Source organism: Erpetoichthys calabaricus, chromosome 16 (genome assembly GCF_900747795.2).
Source record: "Erpetoichthys calabaricus chromosome 16, fErpCal1.3, whole genome shotgun sequence".
Lineage (NCBI taxonomy): Eukaryota > Metazoa > Chordata > Cladistia > Polypteriformes > Polypteridae > Erpetoichthys > Erpetoichthys calabaricus.
Genome location: NC_041409.2, coordinates 71981904 through 72007583, shown reverse-complemented (window position 1 = coordinate 72007583; position 25680 = coordinate 71981904). Strand labels below are relative to the sequence as shown.

The window sequence follows — 25680 nt, the reverse complement described above, 5'->3', positions numbered from 1 at the left end:
CACTGGTCTTAAGACTTTTGAGAAAAACTGAAACAGGAGTTGTGGGACAGCTGCATGCAGATTAAGCAGGACATCCAGGATTGTCCAGTTTGTGGATTTGGCGAGAAGGTAAAAGAGAGATGTCTGTAGGTTTTCAACAACGAAACAGCACTGGAAGAAAAATTGTTTCTGCTGATGAGAAGATAGACCATACTCTTGCTCATAGTCATGTGTTGGATCCTGTGTGAGGAGAAGATAGGCGGCTGTATTAGAGTTATTTTGAAGCTTCTGGAGTATAAAACATCCTTCTGCCAGCCTATCTCCACACCCCCCTAATCTACAGATTTGATGACATCATCTTGATGGTGCAGAATGACTAGTGCCATTGAGATGAGTAGTATTGAAAAAATTGTTTTGTCATTGACCAGATTGGACAGGCCACCTTCAAGCATTTATATGGACTAACTAACTTTTCAGTGAAACCTATTCAGAATATGATGAGAATTTAATTAATTTTGGTGTAACTGTTCATCAAAAAGTGTAAAAACCACTAATCTGACACAGGTGCTGTCCTTAATGTGAAGGCAGTTGATTTCCACTTCTGGCTCCCAAGCAGTTTATGGATCAAGTGCGAGTGAAAAGTGGCAGCCGTCCAGCCATGCAAAGACATCTTTTCTACTATGTCAGTGTGGCGGAATTTCTTAATCCTAACAAAGCATATCTTCATTTTGATTAACAACAAAGAATTAGCACACTAGAAAACTATTATAAAGCGTATAAAGCATTTCTAAACATGCATTATTTTTTCTGATTATGAAAAACATAGCTGTAGCTCAGAAGTACAAAAAAAATTTAACATATTTCTTTATTTGGAAAAAAAAAGAAACACTGCTATACTCTCTCTAAATGTAGATTATGGTATTAGATCTTTAAATATATTACTTTGCACAGATGATTCATCAATTTGGTTCTTCAGTAGGTCACACTTTTTTGAACCCTTTTAGAATTGGGTAGATGTTTTCAAAGGCTTCATATATTTCAGAGCGCTCTTTAGCCCCTAAAGGAATACAAACAGAGAGATGGGATTGCTTCTCTTAAAAAAACACACACACACACACACACACACACACACACACACACACACACACACACACACAGAGAGAGAGAGATGAGCAGCATTTGGGTCACCTGCTTCCTCTTTACCTCCTTCTAGTGAATTTGTGAATTTCCCCTTGGGATTAATAAAGTATCTATCTATCTAGATACAAGATGAAGTTACATGACCATACTAAATCAAGACCAGAGTATGCCCTGGTCCTTTAAAGCTGCAGTATCTGCTTGTTTTTGATGTGACTAACCATTTAATCCATCAATTATGCCCACAATGAAAAACAGTACCTGGCACTGGATATTGTGACAAGGCAGATGTATGAAGTCTTTTAGCTGATGTACAATTTTAGAAGACAACAATCTTAAACAAGAATTAGATTTGTACTTTGCAAACTCCTCATATTAATTAGTTACATTATTAGGTAATGTTGATGTATTTATTTGCAGACTCCTGCATGTTAAGCAGTTTCTTACCATTTTTCTCCAAAGAAACAGCAGTTGGTGCCCCACAACTCCAATGTCCGTGGTTGCATTCCAGCCTGGGCTCAGTCTGCAGTTTTCCTGTTTTTCTTATAGCTGCATTTTTTGCTTTTTTAGGTACTCTGGCTTTCCTCCCACATACTCAAGCTGTACATGTTAAGTAAATTGTGCCTGTATGAGTGAGTGCGGGAGTGCTTGTGCAAGACTGTGCTCAGTAAAAGGACTGGTGCCCCCAAAGGGTTGGTTTGCACCTTCAGGCCAGTGCTGCTGGGATAGGCACAGACTGACTGCCTGTACCCTTGAATTGGATCAATGTGTAGATAATGGGTGGACAGAGTAGTCATTATTGGCCTGTGTAAACCTCGACATTTACTTGTCCCTCTGCAGCAGTACAATGCTACGTTTAAGCAGGCAACACAGGTACAACATGTTATGGTTTGCTTTATAATTTTAACAGTGGAAGTAGCTTGCACTTATTGAGAACATCATATGTCTCTCTAAATTAGCAGATACCTTAACTAAATGAAATTTGCAAAAAATCAATTTGTTTGCTATTAGGCATGTAAAGAAAAAACAAGCACTCTTAACAAAATAGAGCACACAAGGCTTTACCTTCCGCAGCACCAAATTCCTGACCATGCTGGTTTCTAGGGGGATCCCAGTTGCAATATAAAATCCATACTTGTGTGAATAAAGGACTCCAGTGTGTCATAGGACCACCTCCCAGTGATCTGTGCCAAGTACACTTCATGGGGCTGTGCCAAAAAAATAATCCACAAACATACTGTGCTACCTTATTCACCCCAGCATGAGCAAAAACAGCAGCACTTTTACTTTCCCTACCTGTCAGCACCACTTTACCAGAAACAAAAATAAGCAACACAATGCGTGGCTTTACCATGCGGTAAATGAGCCCAGGAAACAGTTCTGGTTCATAGCTGGAAAAAACAAAAAAGGTGTCTGTGAGGAGCAATCCAGTCAAATACTATTGTAATCCACTTCTTTACAAACTACAGTGAGTACCCTGATCAGCATTTAAGAGGTCAACACGATTCATTATACTGGATGCACAGCTGCAGTCAAGCAAATATACAGAGATGCTCCTGCATTTGGGAGAACATTTAAAACCATTTGTGATTTTTCTCTTCCTCACAACCTGTGTTTGTTTGCATGGTAAAAATCAGTCAAATTAATAGTGACCTTTACCCCTCCTTTGCAGAAAGTGCATGGCCTAGTTTGCCAACCCAGCCTATTACACCCTGTGATCAATAATGAAATGGCTGCATCAGTCAGGGGTTTAAAATTTGTATTTTCTCAATTAGGACATGGTAGCATGTGCTAAGGTTTCCAGTCACATCCAAAAGGATATGCTGGCTAAGGATGCTTGAGGCCTTCAAACTGCTATGGCTTTAACGATAGCCTACAATCCCATCAGGGAATGATTCTTGCTGTAAACTCAATGCTAATAACTCCCAGGTACCCTACAGCAGAAAGGCTGGACTAGATTTGGGAAAAGGGATGTATTGAAAAAAGGTCGAAAATATAGTAGTGACTTGAGTGTACGCAGGCTCATCAAGGCTGGCATTTATCCTTTTAAAGAGGACAAGAGAGAAATCAGGATTTCTCTGAATAATAAACCATCAATGATCATAAAATCACATTAACAGTTTTTATTAAACTTTTGCCTGGACTTTTGTTTAACATTTATATGTTATCACTGTCTAAAGGATTTCTCTTCACAAACCTCTTCCACTCAGTAAGACATTATGCTTTCTGGTGTCCATTGCAGCCCTGCTGTTAGGCACAGAGCACTGCACACAATGGTACTGCTTGGGGTAGGTGGGTGTTGAAGGAATTTATATTACACTGGTCACACTGCTCACCCACATCCTCCCAAGATGCTCAAATTGTGAGCAGGATATACTACAGTTACACTTATCCGAACATTTGCAAACTGTTGTAATCATTTAATATATTGTGTGGAGCCATACAAATTGCATTTAGTTTTTTTGTTAGCATACCCTACAAGGCTAAAAATACCACTTTAAAATAAAATCAAAAGTACATCTCAACTGAAAACTGTGCCAGAATGTGTCATTAATCATCAACCGGAGAGACTGGGGCACATAAATCCATGCTATTTATTAATCAAAACTGCTCTGATGCATCTATTTTGAAAATAATACATATTGGAAGAAAATCAGTTCCACAATCATATGCTTCAAAAAAGGGACAATATTTTATATAAAGGCATTAAATCTTGTTTCCTTTATTGCAAGATTTAATGACTTATCAAGAAATTGGTGTAACATTACTTGGCTAATTTTAAGAAATTTTGTCAAGTAAATTTTGCTCATGTCAGTGGAAGATTTTTTGGCCAAATAAAAGCAAAACTCTTACTCTAAATTTTGCATATGCATGTCTGCAGGGTAGACTGTTAAATGCAGTAAAAGAAAATATTGCATAAGTAATGCCCTCTGGTGGATGAACAGACAATAGGTACCTGCTGAACTGTTGGTGAGTAAGGACCAGTCCTTCCAGCCGGATGGGAAACCTGACATCACAGCTTCCAACCATGTTCTGGATTTTGAAGTCTAAAAATTTAGCTGGGAAACCCAGTTTCTGCACAACACGGGCATATTTGCGGGCCGCAAGCCGGGACTGTTCTTCACTGTGGTGGAAAAAATGTTTGGGGAAAAAAAAACAAAAAAAAAAACAAAGGCATAGGTACCTTGTTTTAGTTTGACCTTCACTGTCTCCCTCTTTGAAATATGTCTTAAACATACTACACTTGTAAAAGTGGTGACTAGTATGGTTTGCTGTGTGTATAATCAGCTGTACTTGTATAAATAAAGAGCAACTTCAACCCAAACCCTAAGTCCGTTCAGTGAACTCTTACGAATACACACTCCGAGTAAAGAGTCAAGCACTCCTGTGCCTTTTTTTTTTGGGAGGGTGGATAGTTAAACTATGATACTTCACCTCTTGGCTCCAGTGCAAACCATTTTGCCTGAGCTGAAGATCAAGGCTGTTGTTCTTGGCTCCCGGATTCTCATGATGACTGCAGCAAAGCGCTAAGGAAAAAAAAAAAAATTATAAAGTGAGCTTTTGGGATCCCTATACATTTTTCCCCACAGAGGTTTACAACCTAGAAACACTAAACTCATGTATAGAGTAACATCACAATAAATTTTGTATAGTACTGTTGGAGGAAATATGGGAAAAGACGACAAATATGACTTAACACACCACTAACTCAATTTCTTCTTTTTCTTCTTTCAGCTGCTCCTGCTAGGGGTTGCCACAGCGGATCATCTTCTTCCATATCTTTCTGTCCTCTGCATCTTGCTCTGTTACACCCATCACCTGCATGTCCTCTCTCACCACATCCATAAACCTTCGCTTAGGCCTTCCTCTTTTCCTGTTGCCTGGCAGCTCTATCCTTAGCATCCTTTTCCCAATATACTCAGCATCTCTCCTCTGCACATGTCGAAACCAACGCAATCTCGCCTCTCTGACTTTGTCTCACAACTGTCCAACCTGAGCTGACCCTCTAATGTACTCATTTCTAATCCTATCCATCCTCGTCACACCCAATGCAAATCTTAGCATCTTTAACTTTGCCACCTCCAGCTCTGTCTCCTGCTTTCTGGTCAGTGCCACCATCTCCAACCCATATAACATAGCTGGTCTCACTACCGTCTTGTAGATCTTCCCTTTCACTCTTGCTGATACCCGTCTGTCACAAATCACTCCTGACATTCTTCTCCACCCATTCCACCCTGCCTGCACTCTTTTTCACCTCTCTTCCACAATCCCCATTACTCTGTATTGTTGATCCCAAGTATTTAAACTCCTCCACCTTCGCCAACTCTACTCCTTGCATCCTCACAATTCCACGGACCTCCCTCCCACGGACACATGTATTCTGTCTTGTTCCTACTGACCTTCATTCCTCTCCTCTCTAGAGCATATCTCCACCTCTCCAGGGTCTCCTCAGCCTGCTCCCTACTATCGCTACAGATCACAATGTCATCAGCAAACATCATAGTCCACGGGGACTTCTGTCTAATCTCATCGGTCAACCTGCCCATCATCATTGCAAATAAGAAAGGGCTCTGAGCCGATCCCTGATGTAATCCCACCTCCACCTTGAATGCATCTGTCAATCCTACCGCAGACCTCACCACTGTCACACTTCCCTCGTACATATCCTGTACAACTCATATACTTCTCTGCCACTCCCAACTTCCTCATACAATACCACAGCTCCTCTCGAGGCACCCCGTCATATGCTTTCTCCAGGTCCACAAAGACGCAATGCAACTCCTTCTGGCCTTCTCTATACTTCATCAACATCCTCAGAGCAAACATTGCATCTAAGGTGCTCTTTCTTGGCATGAAACCATACTGCTGCTCGCTAATCATCACCTCACTTCTTAACCTAGCTTCCATTACCCTTTTCCATAACTTCATGCTGTGGCTCCTCCATTTTATCCCCCTGTAGTTACTACAGTCCTGCACATCCTCCTTACTCTTAAATAATCGGCACCAGTACACTTCTCCACTCCTCAGGTATCCTCTCACTTTCCAAGATTCCATTAAACAGTCTGGTTAAAAACTCCACTGCCATCTCTCCTAAACACCTCCATGCTTCCACAGGTATGTCATCTGGACCAACGGCCTTTCCATTTTTCATCCTCTTCATAGCTGTCCTTACTTCCTCCTTGCTAATCCATTGCACTTCCTGATTCACTATCTCCACATCATCCAACCTTCTCTCTCTCTCGTTCTCTTCATTCATTAACCTCTCAAAGTACTCTTTCAATCTGTTCAACACACTCTCCTCGCTTGTTTGTACGTTTCCATCTTTATGCTTTACCACCCTAACCTGCTGCACATCTTTCCCAGCTAGTCAATCAGTACAGGTCCATTTCTCCCTCCTTAGTGTCCAGCCTCTCATACAACTCATCATACGCCTTTTCTTTAGCCTTTGCTACCTCTCTCTTCACCTTGCGCCTTATCTCCTTGTACTCTTGTCTACTTTCTGCATCTCTCTGACTATCCCACTTCTTTGCCATCCTCTTCCTCTGCATACTCTCCTGTACTTCCCCATTCCAAACATCAAAACACATTACAGCCTATCCGAAAAGTTTCAGTCTGGCTATTGCATTGATAACATTACTGAAACAGCCTACAATAGTATATCATGCAGTCAATGACGTACTACAATGTTTCAGCTGATGAATTCTACCGTTATAATACAAGTTGATTTTCCATATAAGAACATATCTGACCACACAACCCAATTACAAAGGTTTAAAAATTATATAGGTTTATTGAGCACTATTTGTGGATAGTTTTAGCTTGTACTGTATGTATCAAAGATTCTACAGTAGGTGCAGTAATGTGCTCACTGCATATTATGTGCTGATGTTTTATCTGGGGTCACTCAAGACTCAGTACCAAGATCTTAACTAACTCTGTATTAAAAACACAACCTCTAAGGGTTACAGCTTTAAATCATAACATTCAGTTTCATCTTTATGCAGAGGACACTCAGCTATATTTATCAATCTAACCAAAACTGTTTTTTTCACATTTTGTCTTGAATGACTTCAATGGCTTGATCAACTACGGTTCGTCTTTAAAACACTGACATTCTATTACTTGGGTGCTGCTGCAGAAAAGAGTAGCTCCAGAGTCTGGGGTTCAAACTGCAACCCAAACACTGCCTGCTTTATTTGCTGTCAATGTGTCTGTGGCTCTCTCAGGCTTTTCCAGTTTCTTCCCACATCCAAATTATGAGCGTTACATTGATTAAGGCCTGTAAACTGACTCTGTAGTGTGCTATGATGAGAGAACCAAATCATCACAGCTTATACACACACCCATATTTGGCCAACAATCTCATTTGACTGTGGCAACAACAAGAAGTCCAAGGTGAAAATTCAAGTTAGAATAGAAAACAGAATACTTTCCTGACTGAAATAAAATTAGGGTCCAAACTCTGCAACCTAGCATTTCTACCTGCTTCACCTGCCAACCTGTATATAAAAAATAAACATTTGTTTTGTATACAATATGTAACCTTATATTATCTGTCAACAACTGCTTTTTTAAAAATTTATTATACTTTTATGTAATGTGAATTTATAGACACATACAGCACTGCCAATAACGATCTCTCTTTATGAAAAGGGATATTCAAATGAGTAATTTCATACACTGATTATTCAACACATTTTCTGGGGCCTAAAATAGAACACGGATCAAATTAATTTTTGGTACATCCACTGTATCTATTTATGTTTGCGCTACTTGTAATCTGGAACAGAGATGTTCTCAAACATATAGAGAGCAGAACATTCTCCAATTCTGCTTAATCCAATTTGGGGTCACTGGAGTGGAGAACCTATCCCTGAAGTACCAGGCCCAAGGCAGATATCAGTCCTTAACACTGTGCAAGTCCATCACAGGGTACACTCATACACCAAGCCACACTCCAACAGGGCTATTTTCACATAAACAATTCATCTTAATGCCTACATCATTTGGAACGTAGGAGAAAAACTGGAGTATTGCAGACATGGGGAGAATGTGCAAACTTGACATTGTCAGTGCAGGATTTGAACCAGGATACTGAATCTGTGAGACAGAAGCACTACCAAAATGTGCCACATGCCGCCTATATATAAAACACCTTTGCTGGTAGATTCTTACATGGCTCATAGCCAACCCTTACACAAATGGACACTAGAAATGTACATACTCAAATTTTGTTAAAATGCGAACCATAAACAGGATTTCTGCCTAGCACCATTTATTTCTCCTCATAGAAACACTTCTGCTTCTCTTCCATTTAGGTCTCTCAATACTTGTGTCATTTACCATAAATCTGACTTGTCGCTTTACTGGAACAAGGCATAGTTAAACTTCACACTGTATGTGCTTTGGTGGCAGTGTCAAGACGGTTTAACATGTACAGGTTCCACTACAGCGTTTTAAATTAAGCCTTATATACACTAATGTTTTTGATTCACTTCAAGAGAATATGTTAAGGAGTGATAAGCCCAAAGGGTTAGTATTTTCATTCCACCAACACCAATACATTCTGCTTTACTGGGATTAGCTGGTAGAATGCAAGGTGTAATAACACTCTTTCAGTACAAACCTGCGTATACAAATTCAGGACCTGATGCGAGGTGTGATCATACCGTAAAAAATAAAAACCCACCTTTGGATTGTACTCTGCATTTCGAGCTCGAAGGGCAATCGACTTAAGATCCAGACTGCAGGCTAGATTTACAGTGGAGACAATATTCCTGATGGGAAAGAAGATCAAATCAGTGCCCTTTCAAATTGTACTTCATACCCCCTTAATTCTGGTTCCATGTCACATTACAAACATTTACAATGAAAAAAACTTTCGATTATTTCATGGGATTTTTATTTGTTCTTTTGGGCACTGAATTCATTAATGAAAAACATTTCTCCATCATGTGACGCTTTTTTCAGAAAACATTTAACCATTTTTGCACTATATTATCAGGATTTTAATGATAATTTGAATTTTGTATTTTCTAATATTAAAATATATAAATATTATTTACAGGTTTTTAAGTGCAATGAGCACCATTTATATGCAAGGACCTGAAAGTTCTGTGCTTCTTACTGGGTCAGCAGTCAGAGCATACACAATTTCCACGTTTTCTCTGCGAGTGGGACACCAGATCCAAAAATTGACACTGGGTACAGCAGGACTGGACCAGGCAAGAGCAAAGCTACAGCTTGGAGCCGAAAACATCATCAGACCTAGCTTGGTGGATCCAGGTAAAGTGCAGCTACCATTGCTACATATTAAGCTTGGTTTAATGAAGTATTTTGTCAAAGCCCTATCAAAAAATGGCACCTCTTGATTTATTTATGCTACAAGTTTCAGGGAATCGTCAGAGTTTGAATTGTAAGAGAGTATTTTTGCCAGATACAATATTAGAATTTGATGGTGTAATGAATGACAGGGAACAAGGGGCTTTGGTATCATTCAGAGAAGTAATTTTCTATATTTTTAGGGAACCGTAATGATCCAGATTATGAAGAAATGATGAAAAAAGTAACCTTAAGGGACCGAGTTACAACATGAGTCTCAAAGTTCACTTTTTGGATTTGCATTTGGAAGTTTTCCCTGAACATCTTGGAGTGGCAAGTGAAGAGCACAGTAAAAAAAATAACATCAGGATATCAAGGACATGGAAAGAAGGTACCAGGGACGTTTGGATGTCAGTCTGATGGTGGACTACGCCAGAAAATGTGTACACTACAAATGAGGTTTTGGGTCACGTAAGCCAATAAATATATATTGTTGTTTTCTTAAGATATGTTTAAAAAATATTAGGTTGACTAAATATTTTCATGTTAATTCATTTGGAAAAATATCGTATACAAGAATTGTGTAATTTAAATACATTTCTTTTCAATTATGTACATAAAATGTGACATGACGGAAACATTTTTTATTTGTGTTCATTAATGAAAAAAGAAAAACAAAACCTATTCATGATTAAAAATTTTTTATGAGTTTAATTTTTATAAAACTGTGTATTATCCCCAGCAAAAGTGAAATGAAAACCCTGAAACCATAGAAAAACAATTTGTTTCAGCCATGTGTCATTTGTGAACAACTTTGCAAGATCAATGACAACACACTTCAGTCTGCAGTGTGAAGACAAATCTAAAGGAGTTAACTGGTCATACAGACTGTTCAATCAAAATGTGTACAGCAGGGGTACAACAGACGCTGAAACTCATCAACACAGTCCTATGTTGAAAAATATAAATTCTAAATCATCACCACTTACTGAAGCTGAGGGACAATGCCGGAACTTTCAGAAACAGGTGTCATAGGAGTCATGGGAGTCATGGGTGTCATGGGCAGTGGGCAGAATGGAGAGGCCCCAGGAAGAGCCATGCTGCTCTCAGATGGTATTTGTTCCCCTGGGGTTGCCATACCTACAAAGCCACTGTCCCGCACATCACTCTCCTGCTCTTGCTGCTCTGCCCCATCATGTAGGAGTTCATCCTGAACACTGAGCTCATCTGGTAGAAAGCTGAGGTCCACTACAGAAAAATCTTCTGTCAAGGCCTTGTTCTGCTCCACTGGAGCAGAGATGAAGGTGGAGGAGTGAAGGGGAGACCGGATGGAGAGGTCTCCTTCGAAATCGATGGCAGGTGTGTAAAGGCATTGAGAATTCTCCTGAAATTAAGAAATCAAAAAGGTTAGGAATTAGATATTTTGGAGGCTACTGGGCACACATATTCAGATCTAGTGTGCAATCATTTCAACTACATGACAAATTCCAGTAAAATTCTGAACAGTAAACAAAGTTAAAGTATAATCATCTACTTCTCTTGCTGTTATTCCATAGAATGCCTTTCTAATTCTGAACTTGGTCACTTTAAATACACTGGGTTCAGGCATAAAGCTACCAAGAGATGCAGTACTTGATGTGAAACTGTAGCAGGCATGGAATTAATCCACGTCAGGGATTCACCACAACTTGAAAATTCTGCAGAAGATCTGCTACTAAATGCCAAAAGGGAAAAAATCATATATATAAAAAAATACTTTTTTAAAAACCACGCTTCTATTAAGTTAATGGGCGGAGTGGTGGTTCTGAGGCTAAGGATTTGTGCTGGTATCCCAAAGGTTGCCGGTTCGAATCCCCGTCACTGCCAAAAGAGATGCTACTCTGCTGGACCCTTGAGCAAGGCCCTTAACCTTCAATTGCTCCAGGGGCGCTGTACAATGGCTGACCCTGCGCTCTGACCCCAAGGGGTATGTGAAAAAAAACAAGTAATTTCCTTCTCTCATACATCAGTCTTAAAATAAAAACGTGGGTGCTTTTGCTAAGATTTTAAGAAGTGTGTTTTTGAATTGATTGATGGTGCCCACACTTATTTTACGAGTGATGTATGAGAGACTTATTTTTTACTTTTTAGTACTCTTATTAACTTAATAGAAGCATGGTTTTTAAAAAGTTTTTTTTTTTTTTATTACATATAGCAATCGTAGTCTGAGTCTGGACATGTTGCGTACTCTTTGCTTTATTTGACAGTAATATATATATATATATATATATATATATATATATATATATATATATTTCAACTTTTTAGCCTTGGGTTTGTTTTAGTATAATTTTGTAATCAATATTTTAACGCTTCCTTTAATATTTCTATCCGTTACTAGCGCCATCTATTGGTGAAATCTTTATTCTTAATATGAAAATTTCATTTCTTGATTAACATGGATTTATTGATCAATTAGTGAAACTGATTGATTCATGTATTGTCATCGGAAGTGAGTAAGTGTGCAAAATTTTAAGTCATTTGAATAATAAGAAGTGGGTTAAATATCGATTACAAGATTTGTACCAGACAACAAACAGGTGAAGTTAAAATAAGCGTGGTAATAATAAATAATACAAAAAAGCTGTGCGCTGAATAACACTACCCGGCATAGAGAACAGGGGGGTATTTTTCGTACGTGGATTACTCGTTTAGCCGGATGTAATTGTTGACGATTTGGCCTGATCCTGGATCTGTCGGTTTTCCAAAACTCTTGCTGGATGTGTTGTCATAGCAGCACATTCAAATCCTCAAACTTGCTCGGAGCAGGTTTGTTCGATGTAAACAAGGATTAGCTCACACACTTAATCAGTGTTCGTGCATGGAATTCATTCAGTCATGGCTTCACCATTCATGAATGAGCAATCACTTGATATCGGTGCGCATATTATAAGAACATAATTTCATATAGAGGGGGTTTTGTGCGATCGGCAAGATCCTTTATTGCCCCCGGAGGAAATTCTTTTCGAAATATACCGCTTTGGCCGAGGGGGGATATTGTACCTCAAAAGGTTTATTACCATCTTATATTCGAAGTCAAACTCGGCAAAGTCGGGCTCTCACAACCACACAGACAGTATGCATTTTTTATATACTGTAGGCGATGTGGAAAATCTATCTAAAAGTGCAGTTTTGCCAGGCAATTCGTAAAGTCTGTTTGGCTCTGAAATATTTCCTTCGGGTTTTCATAGTGTTTCCTGGACACCGGTGTGTGCAGACAATAAAAGAGGCGTTTCATTTCATTGCAGGTATGGGGAATACAGGTAAAAACACCCACAGTTCCATGAAGAATCTCACAATCAGCCTAACCTTCTCATTACCCAGGGTTTCCAAATGGAATTGGGGCACATGGGACTGATCAGAGTGGAGTTTGATCAAACATTATTTGGAAAATGTACCTCTCCTCCTGATGAATAATCAGACACAGTGTCTTCCATCAAATATTTGACTTTTGTCAATAACTCGTTGGTCAGACACAGGATCAAGGGATATGACATTCCCTGCAACTGACCCAACAAAAAAAGAGGGCTATATGGAACATACCTATGGCACACATTGAGGACAAATATATGCAATGACCATCCTTTACCTGAAATGAAGTGACCACTGCATCCTGCCACTGGTTCTGAGGAGGAGCTTCCCCCGGGAATGCCCTCAGAAACAGGACGATAGGCATTTTGCTGGAGAGCCAACTCTTCTGCAGGGGTTAGGTCTGGACCGCATGGACCTCCACCTGTTTTTTGCTTGTCTGACTTCTTATTAGCATTAATGTTTATATTATGATTCTTTATGTCAAGAATTCTTTAAATAGTTATATACACCAATATTTACCAGTTTGAAGTATATTCTTGTACTTCACTTTAAGTTGTTCCCATGTTTTCCTTGTGCTCATGTTTGATCTGGAATTATGACATATTAAATAATAATTAATCTGACACATAGGAAATGAAACACTGCATTCAGTAAGTACAATGCACACTACTTACGCGTTTAATTTGTCGGCCACTTTTTGCCAGCCGTCTTTTCTGGTTTGGGCTGCTTTTGCAGTGTTACCCCTTGTGCATATTAAATCTTGAAATTCTTCATATCCTACGAATAAAAGGTCCTGCTCCGCTTGTGTGAAAAAATGTGCCCGTTCTTTCATCATTTTGTTGCAGCCTATCAAAGACTTGCTGATCATGTTTTCTAGACTCAATATATATGGGCCTTTCAATTGGCGCGCGCATTCATCTCGGATGATTAGATCCAGCTAGAGTAATCTACTACACGGCTGCGTTTGAAAAACCGACTTATCCTGGATGAGTTTCACCGGCATTAACTCTTCCAAGATGAGGCACCTGATCTCGGACGATTTAAGCAATGTACGGAAAATACCCCCCTGGTCAAAAGTCAAATGCAACTCTAAACGAAACGCACAAAAAGCATTCTGATGAAACAGCTAATTGTACCAAAACTTCAGAAACCCATATAAAGACCAAGGGAGATGAAGGACCTGCGTTGTAAATGCACCATTAACCAAAGGGAGGGAGGCAAGAACACATTGCAAAGTGCTGTAGCTTTTAGCTTTTTTTTTTTTTTTATTAATTTTTATTGTAATCATTCCATACAAACAGATCAATTTATAACCAAACAAATTAACCCCTTCACCGCCCTCTGCCGGATATATCCGGCACCGCTGTTTTAATGCTAACGCCTTACTGCCGGAATTATCCGGCACATTTGCCTGTGGTTATATGAATGCCTGGCAAGTAGTATAACTGACGGTTTGGCGTGGGTATTATTACTACGTTGTATTTCGACAAGTCTGTGGTTGTTTTGGCCGGTCATGTGACGTGATTCGCATGTAACAGCTGTGAATATGGCGAAACGTAAACTGACTTCAAGTGAGGCTTTGCAGGAGATTTTGGACAGTTCTGATCATGATTGTAGCAGTTCTGAAGAAGATTTTAGTGACAGTGATGAGCAGCAACGTGCGCTGCATGATATTGTGAATGAAGACGCATCGGATGACGGCGCTGAGTGGGTGTATCCCCAGCATCTCAGCTGGGCTGCTGCCCGAGGTGAACTACCTTTTCTGCATTCGTTTGAGGGAACGTGTGGCTTTATTTTTGATGTAAACAATTACACTGCTGAGCAGTTTTATGAGCTGTTTGTGTCACCTGATTTGATCAGACATTTTGTTCATCAGACAAATCTGTATGCAGCACAGTTTATTGAGAAAAATCCCAATTTACCTCCACATTCCCGTGTTCGTGCTTGGTTTGACACTGATGAAAACGAAATGAAAAAATTCATTGGGATTTTGATGTTGATGGGAATAATCAGAAAACCAGATATTGAGATGTACTGGTCTACAGATCCTATGTATGCAACACCTATTTTTGCAGCTGTCATGACACATAACCGATTCTCTTTGCTGCTGAAATTCTTTCATTTGAATGACAACAGAAACGAGCCAGATAAGAAAGATCCAAACCGCGACCGCTTGTTCAAGCTACGTCCTTTGATTGATCATTTATTTGAAGCATTTCAGTTGCCCTACATGCCAGGACCGTCAGTTGCAGTTGATGAAAGTTTATTGTCGTGGAAGGGCCGTTTACAGTTTCGACAGTATCTACCATTGAAAAGGGCACGGTTTGGTATCAAGATGTTTTGCTTAGCTGAGAATTCAGGTTACATTTATAGATTTCGTGTATACACTGGCAACTTGCACAACATTTAGTGGTCAATACTGCTTGAATAAATGTAAAAAATGTAAAAAAAATGTAAAAAAGTAAAAAAACAAAAATTGTTCAGATTTCGCCTGGCTTGGGGAATATTTAGGGAGTTGGCGGTTAAAGGGTTAAAGACAAATCAGACCCCACCCCAGAGAAGGAGAGCTTAGCTAAAGGAGAATTGCTTAGGGCTTTTTAATAAGACAACAATAAGCAAAGGAAAGGGAGAAATAAATATATATGTAATTAAGAGATGGAGAAGGGAATTAAATGCGGTAATAGTTATTTCTCTTATTCTAAAATAATATTGATCAGATCCTGCCAGGTTTTGAAAAAATTTTGTACAGATCCTCTAACTGAGAATTTGATTTTTTCCAATTTCAAATAATATAAAACATCGTTTTCCCACTGACTTATCAGAGGAGAGTTAGGATTCTTCCAATTTAACAGAATAAGTCTGCATGCCAAAAGTGTAGTAAATGCAATCACAGTTTGCTTGTCCTTTTCCACTTCAAGTCCGTCTGGAAGAACCCCGAACACAGCTGTTAATGGGTTAGGAGGGATTGTGACCCCAAGGCTGTCTGAAAGGCACTTAAAAATTTTTGTCCAAAATGATGTTAATTTGGTGCAGACCCAGAACATGTGACCCAGTGAGGCAGGAGCTTGATTGCAGCACTCGCAGGTTGGATCTTGCCCTGGAAACATTTTGGACAGTTTTAAGCGAGACAGATGAGCTCGATACATAATTTTTAGTTGAATAATTCTATGCTTTGCGCATATGGAGCTCAAGTGAATTCTCTGCTTTGCTACCTTCCACTCCTTTTCTGATATATTGATTAAGAGATCTTCTTCCCAATGTCCTCTTGGATCTTTGAAAGGTAGGGACTCTAATAGAATTTTATATAATGCGGAAATGGTGTTTAATTCCTTGAAATTGAGCAGTATTTTTTCCAGCATTGTGGAGGGTGCGAGGTGGGGAAAATCGGGCAATTTCTGTTTAACAAAATTTCTAATTTGAAGATCGTGAAAGAAATGTGTAGCTGGGAGGTTGAATTTGGAATGTAACTGTTCAAAAGATGCAAATATGTTGTCTATATAAAGATCTCTGAGCATTTTAATCCCAAAACTTTTCCAGGTATTAAAAACTGGATATGTTTGCGAGGGTTGAAAGAGGTGGTTTTCTTGCAGAGGTGCCACCAATAAAAGATTTTCCATCTTAAAATGCTTTCTAATTTGGTTCCATATTCTAAGTGAGTAAAGCAAGCTTTTAGCTTGAAGTGCAATTTCCAAAAACTTGCACTTTTAGCTTGAAGTGCAATTTCCAAAAACTCCCATTAAGTAGCTTTTTAGCTTGTGTACAACTATGAGGCAGGGATAGTACAAATTAAATAAATGTGGTATACTTATTTACATGGTTAATTTCTAAACCAAATCTGATGTATTGACATTTGCCACAATGTGTAACAATGCCAAAGAAGTAAACTTTCAGGTATGACTACTTCACCTGCGGTCTTAAGTTTGCACTGCCCATAAAACCCATGATGCTTATTAAATATAAAATCAAAACTAAATACAATATGCTGGAATAACAATCCTGAAAAAAAAAAAACACATACTAATCAAATAGCTTTGTTTAAAATAATTTTCACCTTGTAACTTTCATGGTGGGATGGCATAGTGGGTAGCACCACTATCTTAAGGATTCAGCGGCCTTTGAACCCCTGTTCATTTTGTGGGTGCAGTTTGCAAGTTCTCCCTTTTTCTGTGTGCATTTCCTCCCACATCCCCAAAGACATGTAGGTTTGAAAAATTAGCAATTTTAAACTGGCCTCTATTGCAGTGCGGGTATTGCCTGAGAATGACGGATGCCACGTCAAGGACTTTTTGTTGCTTTGGACCCAGTGTTGGCAGGATAGGCTCCAGCCTCTGTGTTCAGCAGGGAGTGATCAGCAGCATGAATAGATCTCGTTTAAATGTTAGGAAGTGCACTGTGGAAGGGTAGTTGCGTTTATAGGACCATCCTGAAGCCATCATGGTAAGAGCAGGGGAAAAAAAATGTACCTCATAAATAATAAACTTCATTTCTATTAAATAATCATTCAGCATGCAATCCATATTAAGCTCTGCTGGGGAAACTAGATTTGAATACATCAGGATGGATGCAATTGCAGCGGTTAGGATGCTTGCTCTCTGTCGTTGTCTGTCCTCCCAGGTCTTCTTGGTGCTCCAGACCTTGTATTATTGGGGCAGTGCTGGAGCATGCACACACTCGGAGGCCCACAACTTGAATGTTTCAGGATTGAGCAGGCCATAGCTTTTAGTGGTTTTGGGGCTCTGAGTGTTAAAGAATTGATCCAGGTTCAAGAAGAAGCAGCAGCACTAAACACAATGGCGCAATGCCAATCCATCTTTTAAATACATCTAAACTAAAAAAGCACATGCAGCAGAGGGCAGAGAAAGTAGCCTAATGACCAAAACTCCGAACTCTAAAGCACAGGGCTGCACATTCGGTATTCCATCACTGACTATATGCGAGTCCCATGCATATCTGAAGCTTGCAAGACATTTTTAAACAAGGAAAAGAAATCAGAAGTTTGAGAAAAACTCAGACAATACTGTTTACCATATATAAATCATACACACGCTCATACAAGCAGTTCCAGAAATAGACTGTAATTAATCAGTAATTATATTCAGGCTCCAGCAGACCCCTGCGACCCTGTGTTCGGATTCAGTGGGTTAGAAAATGGATGGATGGATATTCAGGTCCTTTTGTATGGGATCGCCACCATGACTATTTTTTTTACATCGCTGGTTCCCATGTTTCTGACAATAGTTGTTTTTTTCTCATTTGGCTGTAATAACAAACCTTGCTAAAATTTTAAAATAAGAGGCCAGGTCACCGTTGCATAGCTTGTAAACATTACACCAATTCATGTTTTACTGAATTCACGTGCTGACCCGTTACAACTAAAAATTTTCAGTCATCAGAGCTTCTTCAGAGAGATTTCATTTAGATCTCATTAAGTTGGTTAAATGCTGGCTTCAATACAATTTAAGATTATTTCTCATATACAAGTATTTGGCATTTCAAAATGTCCATGGCATATAATGAAATCTGACACTTTCAGTGATTGCTCTTTATGTAAAAAAAAATAAATAAATAAAAAATAAAAAAAGTGATATTCAGACTTGCCTTCCAAACAAATTTAGCATATTTTTCCTCTTAACCAGGCCAACTTCTCCAATGTCTTTAAAATTCTCATCTAGTCTTGAGAATGTTTTATCTAATGTTTGTGTAGTTATACAAATTGTGTAAATTCCAATTTCCAAAAAAAGAAAAAACACACCAAACAGTATTATGATGAGATGTGCTCAGTCCTTTAGCTACTGATCCAGTCCAAAATTCCCACTTCACCTTTCCTCCTTTAATAAACAATTTTAATAAAAAGGAAAAATGTTACCAATAACTGTTTTACTATAACATATTCATCATATAGCAATTCAATGATATCACTATAAACATCTGTTTTCATTTCTTGGTAATGACCCATCAGCCTTTACCATAATCCTTTTTCTTCCATACTTTACGATCTGTCACTCCAACTATCAACAACAGCTGAAGTTGAATTTTAAAAGTCCCTAAAGTTCTATTCTCTACCACACTACTTAATAATTGATTCCATGTGTCTATACTAATTTTTGTAAAGTAAAGCTTAACAGTTGTGTGAAATTCGACCTTAATACGTTTCCAGATGTGTCTGTGTGTTTGTGTTGAATTTACTGTAATGAACCATCTGAAATCCACTGTACTAAATGTCTTCTAAATTTGAAACCCTTCAATCATGTCACCTCCTAACCTCGGTCTGTTTAAACTAAAAAGCTTCAACTCCACCACTATCCCCTCGTAGCTCCTACCTCTCAGTCCGAGAATCCACCTAGTCACTCTTCTCTGGACTTATCAGTGCGCTGTTGTACCTTATGGACGGGTAGATTGATACTTCAATACTCAAACGGTACTCATTTAGTATCATTAATAAATAACAATTACTTTTTTTTTCCTGCAAGATATGACAGCAACATTCTTGCAAAATTCATAGAAAGTACTAACACACGTTCTGCTCTCACATACTGAAGTGAGCTGACGTGCTGCGACTCAAGAATGCCATCGACCCACACCCCTTGCACAAGAGCAGAATGCGGCCAAACGCATAGCATTGTATGCGGCTACTTTACACAGATGGAAAAGAATACAGTTAACCGATGTAATATTTGTGTGACAACAGAGTAGTACAGATGTAAATCAAGCAGCCTATTTAAAAACATTTAAAAAGCACACATGCTGACCAACAGAAAGACGTGGGAAAAAAAGAAAAAAAAAAATCAAAATGATGCAAATCTGAAGCCCGTCAATGTAACTGCAATCAGTGCCAGATAAGAGTTCAAGAGGCACGAGACGTTATCCAGGTAGCTGCTGCTAGCAGAGTTACGTAGATGAGGATTTATTAAAAACCTTTTAGCTGCGTTTAACATTTTGCCATTTACCACTCTAATACTTAAGAAATGTAAAGCCTGTTGTTAACAAAATGGAGGAGACAGAATGTAAAGAATTACTGTCACAGGTTCTGTCCTTGTCTTTTTTTTCCTAATTAGAAAGCAATGGACAATATAACCAATATCTATAAATAAGAATATTAAATAGTTTAACACTATGCAAAATGCTTAATAGCTATGTCTAATGTGAAAATTAAAACTTTCACTGAAACTTTTTTTTTAAATAGGTGCCTGAGTAAATGTTAATGCAAATATTTTGCAACTTTAGTGGATTTAAAAGTAATAATAATACTACTAAAGATTATTTATTTGTAGGCGCCTTTCTAAACACTCAAGGACACCGAACAATAGTTAATCACAGATTATAAACAAAAGTAAAATACAAAAATTAAAATCAGACAGAGCAATTGTAATCAATGAGAAAAAGCAGTCTTAAATAAGTTTTAAGTTTAGATTTGAAAAGTGAAAATGATTCAATATTTCTAAGCTCAGATGGTAGGGAGTTCCAGAGCTGGGGAGCAGAGCAACAGAATGCTCTGCTCCCCATAGTAGTAAGATGGACGAAGGGGACAGTCAAGTGGATGGAGGAAGAGGATCTAAGGGTACAGGAGGGAATGGCAACATGGAGGAAGTCAGACAGATATGGAGGAGCGAGGTTGTAGATAGCCTTAAAAGTTAACAGAAGAATTTTGAATTGAATGCGGAACTGGAAGCCAGTGAAGCTGCTGCAAAATGGGAGTGATATGGTGAATAGAGGGGGTTCTAGTAATGATGTGGGCAGCTGAATTCTGGACCAGCTGAAGCTTATAAAGAGATTTGCGAGAAAGACCAAAGAAAAGGGAATTGCAATAATCCAGACGAGAAGTGACAAGGCTATGAGCAAGGATAGCAGTGGTGTGGGGAGTGAGGGAGGGGTGAATACGATTAATGTTACGCAAGTGGAAATATGCAGACCGGGAGATGTTATTGATGTGGGACTGAAAGGATAAAGTACTGTCAAGGATGACACCCAGACTCAACCTGTGGGGAAGGGGAGACAGCAATTATCAATAACAAATGACAAGTGGTCAGTTTTGGATAATGTTGATTTTGTACCAATGAGGAAAACCTCAGTTTTGTCACTATTTAATTTAAGAAAACCAGGATTTGATTTCTGCTATGCAATCAATAAGCGAGGAGGGTGGAAATGAACCAGTAGGTTTGCTAGTGAGATAGAGCTGGGTGTCATCAGCATAACAGTAGAAGCTAATGTTATATTTACGAAAGATATTACCAAGGGGAAGGTAAATAGGAGGTAAATAATGAAATGAAGGGGCCCAAGGACAGAGCCCTAGGGCACACCTGAAGTAACAGCGGTGGGTTGGGATGTGAAAGTTTTAAGCTGAACAAACTGAGTGTGGCCTGAGAGGTAGGATCTGAACCAATCTAGTGGAGTGGGGGTAATGCCAATCGAAGATAATCTATTGAGAAGAGTAGTGTGACAAATAGTGTCAAAGGCTGCACTCAAATCGAGGAGGATGAGAATAGTAATTAAACCGGAATCTGCTGCCATAAGGAGGGTATTAGTAATTTTTATAAGTGCTGTTTCTGTACTGTGGAGGGGACAAAAAACAGACTGGAGCTGTTCACACAGATTATTTTGAGATAAATGAGAATGAAGTTGAATAGCCACTATTTGAGACTTTGGCCACGAGATTTTTTCAAGTCATGCCCTCCTCTCAATCATATTCAACCACACACACAGTCCTCTCACCTCTCAGTCGCGTGAATGCTTTGGACAGACACATTTTCTGCTCTCTCAGCTCTTATAAATTTTAAAATTTTCCTCACTTTAAGTTCCCAATTAAAGACGACATATTATGTCCAAATCTTATTTAATCACAAAGGGTTATCAACAGAAAAAATGAGTACACGGGCAATCCTAGCACCGAGAAATGATGACGTCAAACAGATCAACGCCAAAAATGTTGATCGGTTACATGGCAAACTGGTTGAATGCGTATCAATGGACTATGCTGACACGGTGGTGATCGTGCGGAAGATGAAAACATCAACTTACAATATCACGAAGAAAATCTACTACCATTAACACTGTCCGGTCTTCCAACGGCCAAATTACTATAGAAAGAAGGATGTATCTAAGAAAGATAATGTAGTACATCTTCTGCGGATAACATTAAGACACCAAAGGAGATCTTGATATGCCATTCGTATTAAAACGTTAACAGTTTCCCGTTAGATTTGTTAATTGTCTTTGCAAAAGCTATTCTCAGAGCCAAATATTCGAAAAAGTCTTATTTAATAGGGAGAAACAAAATTCTATCACAGGCAGTTATATGATGCATTGCCACGATAAAAGTCGAAAGAAAAGTCACAGAATGAAAATTCAATGCGATATTGACGAAAATTTTATTAAAAAATTAATTTTATTGAAGTTTTACAGTAAAAGTGTAAGTTTAAAAGTATTTGCATATTAATTTCAAAGCCAAACAGAATGAAATCCTATTATGCAACAAATAACTCGCAACATGAAACATAATTTACTTTCAAATTATTATGTTTTATGCTTTAATATGGTTAATTACTCGCTGTAATGTAAAATAGTTCTATTATGCATAAGTATCAATTCCCATAAAAATCTGTTTATATTGAACATCTGCATCCCCATACGCGAGCAACAGAACTGCAAAGAGGGTAGCGGGTAGCGCAGGCACAGGGGTTGGCGAGCGAAGCAAGCAGGGGGCAAAGCTCCCTAGTATACCAATATTTTTCTTTCCATTTCATCCTTTATTTTGTAAGCAACAGAATATTATATAAGGCGCAGTTTTAGAAGGTCTGTTTATGTGCCTGTTCTAAATCCAATGAATATTTAACCACATCAGGACGAGAAACAAAATACCCTTAAAGCTGAATTTCTGCCCAATCTCTGACCTGTTTGGTATATACTGTACGTTACAACCTGGTGAACTTCCTAAACTGTTTATTTTAATTCTGTGCATATTATTCCTGTTTTAAATTAATTTACATTTACTGCTTCACATTAAGCAGTGATTCTTAAACTCAGTCCTGTGGGAACTCCATGTCGCTCAAGATTTCACAAGTCATTTTACCTCAGATTGATTTAATTAGTCCATCTTTTCTTGGTCTTCTATTCTGCATTCAGACCAGCAGAGCAGTGGGTTTTTAACATTGCTAAGACATTTAGAAATACTTGTATTTTTGGCATAGCTTTAAATGCTTCTCTCTCTTTGGTTGTTTTCCTGTTAATTTGTCTCGTTCTGCTTCATTTGCTCCCTTAATTATATCCTAATAATGACAATCAAAAATGAGCAGAGTAGACACCTGGGCAAACAATGCTAAAAGGTGGAAAGCCAGCACTACTTCAGCGTTAGACCCTCTAACGTGCTGATTAGTAAATAATGGATTAAAAGATCAGAACATGTGGAAAAACAGGATGAAAACAATGTTGAAAGTCAGTTTAAAAACATTAAAGTATCCCCTTTGGCCAGCTGCCATACCCCCTTCACTTCAGACCAGATAATCTACCTTAAGCGAGGTGTGTTCAGGCCTGGTTACTACTTGGATGGTGGACACAAAGCTTAGGATTTCTGCTGGAAGAGATGTTGGCGAGGCACTTGCCCTGTGGTCTGTGTGTGGATCCTAATGCAACAGTGCAGTGAAGAACACACTGAAATGTGGCGCTGTCCTTTGGATAACATATTAAACCGAGGTCCTGACTCTCTAGGGTCATTAAAGAGCACGAGGAATCCCTTAATAAAAAGAGAGTAGTGTCTACCCAGCTGCCTTGGCTAAACTGCTCACCACAGCTTGGTCTTTCTGCCTCTTAATTGGCCATCTCTCTCGCCCCTTCACCACCTAATAGCTAACTGGGATATAACAGCTGGCTTAATGAAACTAAAAGTCAAATTTAAAAATAAATACGCTCGGAACAAAAACCTGCTGTCACTTGGAGGGAGTAGAACTGGATGCATACATGCCCTTATTAACCCTTTTCGGGAAAAGGCTTTAAATACAAAACCCAATTCGTTCGCAATGCTCAGGTAGGAAAGTAACCGATATATAATTTACTCTGTCGTAAATATTTTCGTCATTGTAAAAATAACTGAAACTTCAGCCCCTGTAGACCAGATTTACATTTATATGGTAACCGAACGGGGCGAATAGGACTAGAATGAGGGGAACCACGCCGTGTAGACAGGAGAGCACTCCATCTGTTTGGTAAGAGGAATATAATGTAAAATGCTCACAAAAAAACGTGTAAATACCCAAAACGTCACGTTACAACACGTATGCTGTGCACTCCTGCACGTTAACTCACCCAACTCGATACACGGTCTCACTCAGAACGCCACTTCCGATTCCAAATCGCGGACGACTTAACGAGGCACTCAATGATTCGACTCCGCCTGACATGACAGCGGCGCAAGCGTTTAACAAGTAAAGGCCAGTTTGGTTTAGGACTGAATTGTTTCCACTATACCGAATGGCGAACGTCGCGGCATAAATGGCCGACTTGTACTTACTCCAACGATAGACTGGTCAAAATAACTTTCCAGCGAGGACTCTCCATCCATCCGAACGTGGAATATAAAGCACTCTTGGTCTGCAGGTCCTCACGACGAAGCCAGTGGCTGTTGTGTTTTCACTCTCTTTCCGTCCTCCACTTCGCACTAATGATGTAAGCCCGGCCGGTCATTATCGCGCTCACTTGGTTTCGTTCGCTGCTCAGCACTGGTTCCTCGTCAATTTGCGCGATTGATATGGAGGCAATACCATCTTAATAAATGGAGAAGTGTTCTGTGTGTCCGTCCGGTTGCTATTACTCTGCTATTCCAAAGCATATCACAAACATTTTAGTAATCAAATGCTTTGCATTTCGCGTTTCAATAGATGGAGCATCACAAACATTGTCACTGCTTTTTACGAATCCCATACAGCAGAAACATACACGCACCAGCCCCTTTAGTAGGTACACGTTGCTAGCTCCGCGTTGGACCCCCTTTTCCCTATAGTACCACCGTAATTTTTCGTGGCATAGATTCACCCATGTGTTAGAAATACTGACATGATGACATCACGCAGTTGCTGCCAATTTGTCCGCTGCACGTCCATTATGCGAATCTCCAGTTCCACCTCAGTTGGACTGAGAGCTGATGACTGGAGGCCATGAGTGAAGACATGGTCATGTCCAAGAAACCCGCTTGAGTTGATTTGAGTTTTGTGACATGGTGTGTTACCCTGCTGGAAGTAGCCATCAGAAGAGAAGTACACTGCAGTCATAAAGGGATGGACATGGTCTGCAACAATACTCTGGTAGGCTGTGGCATTTAAATGATGCGGAGTTGGCACTAAGGAGCTCAAAGTGTGCCAAGATAATATTTTCAACACCATTACACCACCACCACCAGCCTGAACCGTTGATACAAGCAAGGATGGATCCCCACCAAATACTACCATCCCAGTGTTGCAGCAGAAATTGAGACTCATTAGACCTGGTAACATTTTTCCAATCTTCTACTGTCCAATTTTGGTGAGCCCTTGTGAATTATTGACTTGGTTGCCTGCTCTTAGCTGACAGAAGTGGCACCCGGTGTGGTCTCCTGCTTCAATGGTCAACATGTTTTGTTCAAAGATGCTCTTCTGTGTATCTCGGTTGTAATGAGTGGTTATTTGAGTTACTGTTGCCTTTCTATCAGCTTTAACAAGTCCAGCCATTCTCCTCTGACCTGAACAAGGCATTTTCACCCAGACAACTGCTGCTCACTGGCAATTTTGTCTTTTTCAGACTATTCTCTGTAAACCCTAAAGATGAGTGAATGTGAAAATCCCAGTAGATCATCAGTTTCTGAAATATTCAGACCAGCCCCTCTGGAACCAATAAGCAAGCCACATTCAAAGTCACTTAAATCAACTT

The 25680-nt window shown here is 39.2% G+C and overlaps 1 protein-coding gene across 1 annotated transcript; it reads right to left on the bottom strand.

The window, feature by feature from the left end:
* Positions 1–770: 770 nt before the first annotated feature.
* tbpl2 (TATA box binding protein like 2) lies at positions 771–24484 on the bottom strand. Its single transcript, XM_028821686.2, has 7 exons — positions 24290–24484; positions 10428–10822; positions 8807–8894; positions 4552–4643; positions 4073–4240; positions 2413–2507; positions 771–1036 (listed from the first exon to the last, which is right to left on the bottom strand). Exons 1-7 carry the CDS (start codon positions 24338–24340, stop codon positions 960–962), a joined length of 966 nt encoding a protein of 321 aa, XP_028677519.1. The 5' UTR covers positions 24341–24484; the 3' UTR covers positions 771–959.
* Between the last annotated feature and the right edge of the window lie 1196 nt (positions 24485–25680).

Excerpts from the sequence above, each read along its gene's own strand:
- tbpl2 (XM_028821686.2), bottom strand. The coding sequence starts at position 24,340 with ATGGATGGAGAGTCCTCGCTGGAAAGTTATTTTGACCAGTCTATCGTT. Across the intron at positions 10,823-24,289 it reads TTGACCAGTCTATCGTTGGA|GAGAATTCTCAATGCCTTTA; the intron begins GTAAGTACAAGT and ends TCTTAATTTCAG. Across the intron at positions 4,241-4,551 it reads GTTTGCACTGGAGCCAAGAG|TGAAGAACAGTCCCGGCTTG; the intron begins GTGAAGTATCAT and ends TTTCCACCACAG.